Here is an 11,215-nt window from a genome sequence, read left to right on the forward strand (position 1 = left end):
TATATATATGTATATATATATATACGCATATATATATATAAAAACAGAAGTCTAATTACAGCAACATTTGTTACTCTGTGATAAAATCTGCAATTTACAAAAATGAAATGACTGGTTTTTGCCTGCCATTAAGGCATTTCAAATTAACACCATGGAACTGATGTCTGTAATAAAGCGCTTCCTCATGTGATCCAGTCACATGACAATGTACATCTCCAAACTCATCATTCTCTGAAAAGAGAAAGAAGAATGTTTTAGTATGCAGTATCCTTTCCTCCTAGTTTTCTTCTGCACCTCAGATACGCCATGAAATGAAATCTGCACAGTACTCTCAATCCCAAGAAGGAAAGACAGCAAACCATGTCCTCGTCCCTCCCCTGCCAGGAACAACATACTAACAAGTAACCTGTGCCGGGATTTATCTTCCATATTCTGACACCCTAACATCCATCAGCTCTTTCAGGGCTACAAACCTTTCCCACTCAAATAATTCCAGCTAAGAGCCTTACATGGTTCTTCGTCTTCAGAGTCAGCTTTCAGAAAGACACCCATAGCCATGGAACATTACAGAACTATTTAATACATTAAACTCTGAGGCTTAACATGGCAGTGATGAAAGAAACCCTAATGTTAAGGACGCTTTGGGTTTTTCACTTGAGATGGGATCATTATAATACAGAAGAGTCTCTTTCCTCTTGAAGAGTAAGGATGATGGTTGAAGAGTAAATTCTACTGAAAATCTAGTATATAACCGAGAGGCAAATGTGTGCCATGGGTATGCAACTTAAATACGATGTCACCTCTAATGGACTCCCAAGCAAACCTCTCTGAAAGCAAAATCAGCAAACCAGGCAGACTTGCAAATAGATAAAAACTTAAGTTTTCCTGGTAGTACATGGATCTAACTGAAGATGAACTTTAAACCCCTGTTATAAAAAATCTGGATCTTAAATTATATTTCACAATAACTTGTTTTATCTTTATACCAATCCTTAAAACATAGTCTATGGAAAATCTCAGAAGACTACTTGTTCCTTTTTAATGATCTATGTTACAGTTAAAGGACAGAACTAAGGACAAAATGTCACCTTAAAGAGAATAAAACTACAATTAACCCAAAGTCCCAAGTTTTTCTTCATCCTTAAAAACTGTGTCATACAAGGAACTGCAGACCATCAGGCTATAAAATCTATGGTTTGCTTTCTTCCCTCTATGTTAAGATAAATAATTTAAGATTTACTGGTTATTTACCTTCTTTGTGCAGGAAACATACCAGAAGCAGATGCCTGTGCAGCCACCTGCTGAGTGGCAACAAGGGCAGCAGAGGTCAATCCTGAGGGAAAGAAGAAACAAAGGAATGTTGATGTACTTCTGGTTTTAATGGATTTTTGTGCTCAGAGAAATGTTAGGAAGCACCTCTTAAGGCAAACAGACAAAAAACCCACCATCAGAAAATAGTGGGGGTTTAACACTGCATAAATGGCAAATATTTCAGGCAACAGTGTTAAGACAGTCTGCCCAGTATGATCAATATGCCTTCATATAATAAACCGAATTGTCCTTGACAGATATTTTACAAGAAAATACAGCATTCCTACTTATTGTATTCCTTTCCAAGTACTGCACTGCATGATGCTAAGTGGTTTGTATGAGTTCCTGAATAGAAAGCCTAGTAGAAATAATAGGTACCAGGAAACAACAAGAATCAAAAGTCACAGTGAATTACAGAAACGACATGCCAGCTGCTCAGAATACAATACTGTCACAATAACTTATCATTTTTACAGTTTTCCTACTGAACAAGCATAATGCATCCCAAAAGGCATATGGAATCACTGAATCAAACTGAGAAATGTCAAGACTTTTACACAGGAAAAATAACTGCTGAGGCACCAAGTGAATGTAATGAATTAATGTCATTTAGCCACCAATAGTGATAGCATGTACTTTTTTGCATGGGAGGAAATCTTTTAATTCAGCTAGAGCCTAGGGTTAGAGAAAAACAAAGACTGGTATAAAACCTAGGGAGAATGAATCGTATCTTACTGTGCTGCTTTTTCACTGACTGCAACTTTGTGCACTGCATTTGCCAAAATACAGAGAGTCCTCTTTCAGACGGTCAAATTATAACAAGCTCAAACCCTTGTGACTGCAACGCCTTGTACATAAAATATGTTCAGTATAAAAAGCTTTTGTCTTTGCTACACTTCTTCCATTGCTTACACAACCCTAATTATACAAAAAGGAGGTTGTTTGGTTTGATTTTTTTACTGCCTTTCAGCCAGTTAACGTCAGTTTGTAGAAGGAATCAAAACATTAATGTGAATAACAGCCTAACTGGTACACCTTTAATAATGCTCTAACACCCAGTTTTGGAAACAAAACTTGGTGTTTCTCAGACATGAAGCTATTCATTTGCTGTTAGTCCACGCGGTGAATTTTCAAGCCTTCTTCCTAAATGTAAAGCACTTCTGATTTAACATGGGGATCTATTCAAATAGGCATGATTTCTAATGTCAAAGTAACAACTCCAGGAGGCAAGCTAATCCCACCACTGGAAATCTTCTGCTCACCTTGAAATGGGTCATATTGTCCAGGTATAAGGGGGTAACCCATTCCAACATGTGTGTGATGGTGTGTATGGAGATGCCGCTGACTAAAAGGAGAATGACGGTCTCGTTCCCTTTCTGCTTCCCGTTCACGCTCAGCTGCTGATTTTTCCACAGGCTAGTAATAGAACGTGAAAGAAAACTGATGTGAGAATTTTAAAAGGGATGAAATCACAACACAACCACACTTGCCATCACCTGGCAACAACCTTTTGAATTCAAATGATGAAGCCGATTTTTTCTGAAGAACAAATATCTCTACTGGATTATTTGCACTTGATTCTAATCCAAAACTGGTGTATCTGACTAATGGAAGATTTTCCAAGGCACAGAGATTTTGAGGCAACACACTGCAGCTTGAAGCCACCACGATGACTTCTAGTTTTGGGCTCCCTTAAGCTTGGCTGACTTGCCAATGCCTGAACAACCTACCTGACCTGCTGAAAGCTGATATAAAAGAATCCTAAGCCCTCTTTAATGCACTCTGGGGATAAAGCCTGCCTGAATAGCAAGAAAGCCCTTTTAAAAATAGAATCAGAGTCAGTGACTTGCTCACAATTAAAAGTAGCACCAACTTATCTGAAAGTAAAATAACAGTATTTGCTCCAATGTGGAAATCTTCAGAAATGGGGGCTGGTAATCTTGCTATTTGGAAGATGTGGTTTCTTGGCAAATACAGGGAGGGGATATTACCAAATCCCACAGCCCAACTTCTCATTTCATTATCTGCTTCCAAACAGAAGCTTCTTGTTTAACTGCAATAAACTGTGCACCAGGAGGTATCTCTGAATCTATGTTTCCATATGAGTCCATTCATTTAAGATAGGAAAACTCTGAGCACAGAACTGTGTTATATGTGTCACTTGAAGTTCATGCCACGGAAGCATCCTGACTATAAATTGCTTTTATTTTAAGCATTACTATAAAGAAGAATCACGCATTCAGATCTTGATGCCAGATTGTGTGCTTTTTAAAAGGATGTTCTCTACCCCTCCCCATATGTACCACTTTTCAGTAACAACAGATGAAGTCTTACAACAGGGGACTTGCTGCGATACTGGTTGGCATGCTGCTGGAGCAAATCCAGTGCTTTGGACTCAGTGGTTGATTTTGCATTGATGCTCGGGCTGGTACTGACTTTCTCTGCCTCTTCTCTCCCTGACATCTTCCCATAAACTGGATAATGAAATCCTGGAGAGAGATAGGCCCCTGCAGGTAAACAATAAATACCACATCAAGTTACTGTTTTTACATTTTGCTTATATCAAGGTGGGAGGAGGGGATGCCAGGACAGAGGATAACATCAAAAATGGATCAAAATGGCATCTTTGCTCTTCAATTTCTTCACCTAATTTACCCTGATGAATGGAGGTTATAAAGAGGGTTGAGCTGATAGCCATTTCAGACATTTATGGGTCCTCTTTAAGTGAAAGGAATAGTAACCATAATGGTTCTGACAGTAAGTGCTTAGAATATTTTTATAGGCAATAAACTATCTGTCAGTCTAACAGCAATAGCAGACTGTCAAGGGTGGAGAAAACTATAGCTGTGAACTGTGACAGTTCATAAAAGGAACATCTTGTATTAAATCAGTTTCATCTACAGAACTTTGCCAATTGGAAGCACAAGCAAAACAAATGTCACCCAAGAAGCTTCTAATTTACCCTAGCTATTAACAGAAATATTAAAATGCAGGCTTTACTGCACTTTGAGGGTGTAAATCTTAACTAGTGTGCAAGGCAAATTTCAGCATACATACCAGGATAGCTGTGCATTAGGACAGGAGAGACTGCGCGATAGGCTGGATGGTTGGGATCGTACATCTGTGGATAAGGATACGCATGCAAGTACTGGATGTATGACTGATGCTGACTCATTGGTGAGGAAACTGCTACTCTAGCACCCCGAGAGTCCTTCCAATTTACAGGAGTCTTTCGATCATCGTTTTTTATCTTGCTTTCATCCACTGATTGAGAATCAGAACGCTTGACCTCTTTAGGCTCCTCTTTAATGCTTGCTAATGAGACAGGAAGGTTAGGCAGGGAACTTTCCTTGTTAGGTGTTTTTCTAGGGCTGTCTTCTTTTAACTTTTTCTCACGATCAAGTTCTTCTGATTTTTGCTGGTCAAGGTATTTGGGCTGATAGACATAATGATGCCATGTTCGTGAATCTGGATCCTAATATGGAGGAGAAAAAAAAAATTGTTCTGAATTTAGATGTTGAAATAAGATTGTTATTGATATTTCCCATACTTCAGTTAATGTATTTTTAATAGCTGTTTTAACAACATATCCCTATTATATAAAGGAGAGGTTTGCTTGCTATAGAGTGCCTTGAGCTCAAAGTCAAACCAATATTCCCATGAAGGAGCAAGAGACTATTATCAAAATCTAATTCAATTGCTTCCTCTTATATCCTTCTTCATGCCTTGAACTAGTTTAATCATGAAATACATATGCATTGTATCAAAGTTCTGAGACCACGCTATTCATAAAACGTTTTAATTAAAGCCCACAGAGAGATTTTCCCACTAGAGAGCAAAAAATATCTGTGAACCACAAAATTAAAGCTGGCCAATGATATGCCAGAGCATTTAGATTACCTGGAACAATGAACCTGAAAAACTGATCTAGCTGGAAAGATGCTGATGCTGCCTCTGATATTACAAACATTCAGGAATCAGTGGAAGTCAGACATTAAGGCAGACTTCTTCAGCTGGCAGTCTTATTTCAAGTTTGTAAAATTACACATGGATAAGTATTTACAGGATCAGGACCACATGGTTTAAAGAACATGTACAGGATATCATAAATACATTTTTTCATAATATATTATATAGACCAATTTATAAACACATTATAGAATTAGGTAGGAGAGTTCTTTACAAAACTACACCAAATCAGTACTTAGCAGTAACAGGAAGACTTTTTTTTCTAATACAGGACACACAAGACCTAATTGTAAACATTGTCTCCAACTGAAACACATTTGTGGCACATGCAACAGAAACATAAGCATATGACTAGAATCTTGGACAGTCTGGCTCAAATACTCATTTGAATCAGCAGAAATCTTCTCCTAGTCGGGGCTGTACCATCCCACTTCCTTTAGAGCTCCCTAACTCCCACTCACCTGACCCCACTGTTCCTTGAAAGACAGCCTGTAAGGGTGAAGTCTGGGATGTACCATACACCAGAACATGAAAGCATCAAGCATTGAGGCTCCGGTTCAGAGCACAGAGACAGTCGCGTTGCCTCGAATGAAGGCAGTGTGACATCTAGGAAGGTCAGCATGAAGCCACTGGAAGAAATTCTGGTTCCACTGAAGTCAATGGCAAAACTATCACTGACTTCAGTGGAGAGAGGATTTCATCCATTGTGTAGGTCTGTAGGGGCTTGAGGTTGGTTGAGGAGAGAAGGGGAACTTAACTGCTTCAAAAAGGTCACCCTGGGTTAAGATAAAGAGCTGAGCTTCAAGCCAACTCTTCAAAGAACCAGCTCACCCATCTTTAGTAAACGCCAACTGTCATTTAACAAAAAAAAGAAACACTTCAAACCATGTTTCAAATCTACTTTAAGTCCTCTCACAATGAAAGCTGATTATTTTGCTTGAAATCTCTCACTTCTGAACTAAGCAAATTGCTTAGAATTTATATCTAAAAAAGAAATCCAATTCTATTTGATTCATGCATGTAACTTAAAATAGTCTATTCAGGTCTTAAGCCTGGGTTCTGTCACCACATTGCTAGATCTTTTTTTTTTTTTCCTTTTCAAACAGCTCAACTGGGAGTTCTGTTGGTCTATTCACAGACTACAGCACTATACGGCATGAAAAAAGGATGGTGGAGCTTGTTTGGCTGCAAAGATAGAAGAACATAGCAGAATCAGGGTCAAAATCGCACATGACTTAAGGATAAATCAAGACATTCTTGTTCCATTTCCTATGATCTCACCTGTTTAAATCTTGTGGTTGGATCTACTCCCGTTTGCTTCATGGAGTCCATCACAGATTTCATCTCCACAGCCTCCTTTATGAGCTGATGGTTTTCCATTTGTTTGGCTTTGAAACTGTCAGACTGAAGCTGCTGCTGGTGATTGGAAAGGATCTGTGATTTGCTTGACTCCTCACCTTTGTTAGGGACTGCTGACCCTATTTTAGTGTTATTTTTGCTGGACTCTGGAGTTGAAGGGGCCTTTGAAATAGTGGCAGACGGAATATTCTTCTGCTTGTTGTCATCCTTCCCAATCTCCTTCAAGGGAGGGTCATTCTTCCTTTCACAGTCCCTCCCAGTTTGTGCCATTTTCTGTTCTGCTAGTCTCTGGTCCTCATAGTACTTTTCATACTGCTGCCTGTAAGCAGGGTTAGATGCCATTAAGGACTTTTGGTCCATATAGAGCCCATAGGCATACTGTCCATAATAAAGTGACTGAGCAAGTGCAGGGTGTCTTTGCGTTATTACTGACTGGTGTTGTGGCTGCAAATTAGAGGAAGTGCTTTCGCTTTTCTTGGCATCTGACGATTCTGCCTTCTCTTTCTTTTCAGCCTCTTCCTCAGCCTCTTTTTTGATCTTCAGTCCTTGTGGAGTACTGCTGTTCCCAGCTGCTGGGCCACTGACCTGTCCAGAGTGCATGTAACTTGGGGAATAATAAGGATCATAGCCATGGTAATAAGGAGAATGGGACTCTTTTGCTTGAGCCGATTGTGCCGTGGTTGAAGAATGTCCTTTTACAACGCTGTCCTTATTAGAAATAATATCTGACGGAGAGCTGGCCTTTGACCTCATGCCCTCTGACCTGCTGTCAGAGCCACCATCATCAGCCGCATCAGAAATATCTGAGTAAGCAGGGCTGTTGGTTTTAGCAGCCGCGCTATCTGCACCATTTTGTGTCAACACGTGCAGTGGCGCCATGGCAGATTGTCCATTCACCAAAGTGCTGCATTCCATCCTGGAGGCACTCCCTATGGAAGGGCTGGGCGCATTGTCTGTGAACGTGTAAACCTTATCAGCTTCAGCCTTAATACTTGCCATTCTGCTCTCTTGAGACTCTGACAGTCCATTAGCTAGCACTTCATTCTTGCTGAGATGGTCCTTTAAAAAATGTCCAGATAAGTCCTTCCCAGACCCTTTTGAATCCTCCAGCTTTCCCAGCTTAGAATCCATCTTGGGGCTTCCCGTCTCTTTGCTTTCTTTGTCCTTCAGCTTTCGCTTCTCCTTTTTCTTTTTGTCTTTGAGTGATGCGAGAGCTGGGTTTACAGTGCTTGGCTCTCCCATAATTGTGGGCTTTGGTTGAATAGGTTTTAGCGGAGGGCTCTTTGGTGTAGCCTGAACAATAGTAGTTGTTAGAGAGGGCAGTCCCGGTATTGTCCCTGTAGTGGTGGTTGTAAAGGCTGTAGTAGGTATAGCTATTAATTGGGGAGGAGTCGGTGCTGGCGCTGGGGCAATGGGCCTGGCTGTTTTCAGTTTGGAAAGGTTTTTATCCACTTTGCAATTGTTCGCCTTCTTGCCTTTATCACCCAAGCTCTTCTTGTCGATTAACCCTTCAGCCTCCAATTTCGGCATTTCAGTTTGCAAATTGCCATCTGCTGCCGAGCAATTATCCAGTGTGGCTGCCATATTAGAAATCACTGGAAGGCTGTTCAATTCACTGTTCAGACCCTTCTTTTTGCCAGAATTTTTGCCAGTTTTGGAACTGATAACTGAACCATTGCTGGTCAGTTCCCTTTTTCCCTTGGGGGTCCCTGGGGTAGTGATGGAGGAAGGAGACGTCGGTGCTTTTAGTGGATCAAAGCCTGGCAAATTTGTGCTTGGCTCATTGCATTCAAGTGCCACATTACTCAATGCTTCCTCACAGTCTGAAATTTTGTCTTCACTGTCAGGCTCAAACTCCAGTTTGTTTTCTGGGTCTAAATGTGCATGAGCTTGATGGTATCGTAGTCCATTAATGTGCTTGTACTTTTTGTTGCAGTTGGGGTGAGGACAGTCAATCAGCACTGGAGAAGAGCAGCCTTGGTCCAAAAAAGTAGTCTCAGGTTTCCCCTGTGGGGTGGTGGGAGTGCTTCTAGAGTTAGTACGAACACGTTTTCCAGATTTATTGTCCTCCGAACTGGAGTTCAAATCTAGCTCCATTGGAGGCTTAGTCTTCCTCTTGTTTGTGGATGAGGGGCTGGCTTTGACTTCATCCATGGAGCAGTTTGGGGGTGTCCTGCGCCCACTTGAGTTAAGGCTGCCCCTCCTCCCCTTCCCATTGGCACCACCTCGATTCTTATTCTGAAGTCCTCTGGACTCTGCAAAACTCGCATCGTTCCCAGGCACAGCTGCAGCTGCAGCAGACCTTGCCCGCTTTCCCCTGCCCCGTCCTCCACGCATTTCCAGGTCACTTGTTGGCGATTCACAAAACCTATATAAACAAGAGCAGATTCCATCAGCAGGAGCTGTGAACTGAATAAATACCAAAACAACACCACTTCCCATAACCGAACCTTCATACATGTTAAAGGAAAGATGTCCTTCTTCCAGATGAGAATGTTACCGTCTGAAAGGGAAAGTCATTAAAAAAGGACAAAAATGGTAAGAACAAGGCCACCTAATTAGAACAACGGAGAGACAAATATTCCAAACTTACAGAAATGCATTTTTAAATTAATTGCCCTCTGATTGAATCCCAGGTATTTCCCCTTCCCTCTCAAAAACACAAAACAAAAAGAAATAAGAAGTCCCACCCCACATTTCTGTGTGGAACAGAGAATTACTCATTTCACTGGTGTATGTTTTCAATTATGACCAGTTGTTTTTTATTAATCTCTGTATAGTCTCTTGACAGAGATCGGGGGTGAATATACAGCAGAGAAAAACCAGACTCAGAATCACTGCCTACCTAGGAGGGGCCCAGTCATGCTTTGTGCAGTCCAGCAGTGTTCCCACATAAGTCTTGTTCCTCCATGTAACATTTACCACTAGGACACCTGCCAGTGGGAGAAAAACAAAGTAGTATCACAGTCAGAACAATAATCGGGTTAGGCTTTTTGTTTTGCTCTTTTTTCAGTTTTTCTCTCCTTCCTCACAAAATGAGAGCTTTTTTCTCATTTGCTTTTAAACGCTGTGGTCAACACTCTTCCTCTTCTCTGGTTTCAGTGACCTCAAGTTAAAACCCACAGGAAAGACAGCAAACAACAAAGAACAAGAGTGTGTGTGCGCATGTGTATGCGTGTAAAACAGAGTGTGTGCCTGTGTGACTGTGTGTGTAATCAAGTTACAGCTGACAGAAGGAAATGGGTTTTGCCATGTCCTGCTGTAAAACAGCAACACTCACCTCTTAATTTTGCTATTATTGCACATAATTGCTTTCTCTTGGCAGCCAGCCAGCATAAACTAAGCACCAGTTACAGTGTTTAAATCAGTAGGTGAGGGAGAAGAATCTGCTTTGCTTTGAACAATATGATAATGCTGCTTCTATTTATTTGAAATTGCATATATCCAAACACACACACAGACAAACACGTATGCATTGCAAGTTTTGTTCAGCAGATATAGATGGAAATGTGTATTATTTGCCTTCCTTTTTCTTCTGTGGAAAGCAGGGGACTAGACATGAAATTGAAACCATACAGTACAGCTAAGAGGAATGGCAATACAGATACATAGAAAGAGGGATCCTGTACTGTAATTTAATTGCTTTTCCACTGATGACTTTTATTAAATGTAAATTCGTCTGCCCACCTAAAGCAGACTTCTAATTTTGGTTTACTCAAATTATCCCTGTAAAATGTGTGCACAGTAAGGATATCCTAAGTAACAATAAAAGAAATGTCGGGGATGTCATTCAAATGTTTTCAGGTTGCCCTCAAACACTTGTTCACATAATTTATCATCATGTTTATGGACTAGCCAGCATAATGACCGCTTTAATTCATTAACTCCCACAGATCAAGACAAGGTAGTATCATTGAACCAGCCATCTCTTCTCATTAGAACGTACACTGAAATAAAAAACGTATTTCACCTAGCAAAGAAAGGTATGGCGCAGAACGTTTCCAATTTACAGGAGGCGTGAAGACACTAACCCGCAGCTGCCAGCCGTGTGACTTTTTTTTCCTCCACACTTGCCTTGTTCTAGCTGCAGCGTTTCTGTAACGGATATAATAATGGCATTGTGCCAGAATGTTTCCAGCCGGTCTTTCTGCTTTGTCTTACCAGTGCGAGTTCTAATTTTGCACTAAAACGATCCCTCTCTGCTGCACCAAGGTAAAGTAAACATGCAACCAGCCGCTTATTTCCTCAGGGGCCTTTAACAGCGGGGAAGTGTTTGAAGTGGTGTTAGTGGCGGCACCAGGGAAGAAGGATTTCCTTGAAAATTCTAACAGATTTGAAAATTATTCCCCATATGGTTTTAAGTTGCCATTGTGATAAGGCGACTGGAATTTCGTACGCTAGGGCGAACCGGTCTGAAGGATGAAAGGTAAGGGCTCTTCCGGGCAGGGTCAGACCCGGGCTTCGAACACCCGGCAGGATTAGGGTTAAACCGCTACGCCGTATTTTTATGACCTACGCAAAGCCGGCAGCCTGGGAAAAAGCCCTCGCCGCCTTCGAACGAGAACCACCGCCGGGG

General features: G+C 41.1%; 1 protein-coding gene across 1 annotated transcript; it reads right to left on the bottom strand.

Annotated features, from left to right (window-relative positions):
* Positions 1–185: 185 nt before the first annotated feature.
* On the bottom strand, positions 186–9,572 carry ZNF608 (zinc finger protein 608; the record flags this gene model as incomplete). The annotated part of the gene is made up of 7 exons (XM_009576448.1): positions 186–231; positions 1,252–1,333; positions 2,574–2,727; positions 3,646–3,818; positions 4,369–4,786; positions 6,562–9,007; positions 9,485–9,572. Coding segments are annotated over 7 exons (3,368 nt in total), but the record flags the coding sequence as incomplete, so codon positions are not given.
* Between the last annotated feature and the right edge of the window lie 1,643 nt (positions 9,573–11,215).

This window comes from Fulmarus glacialis, unplaced genomic scaffold (genome assembly GCF_000690835.1).
Source record: "Fulmarus glacialis isolate BGI_N327 unplaced genomic scaffold, ASM69083v1 Scaffold50764, whole genome shotgun sequence".
NCBI classification, from domain to species: Eukaryota; Metazoa; Chordata; class Aves; order Procellariiformes; family Procellariidae; genus Fulmarus; species Fulmarus glacialis.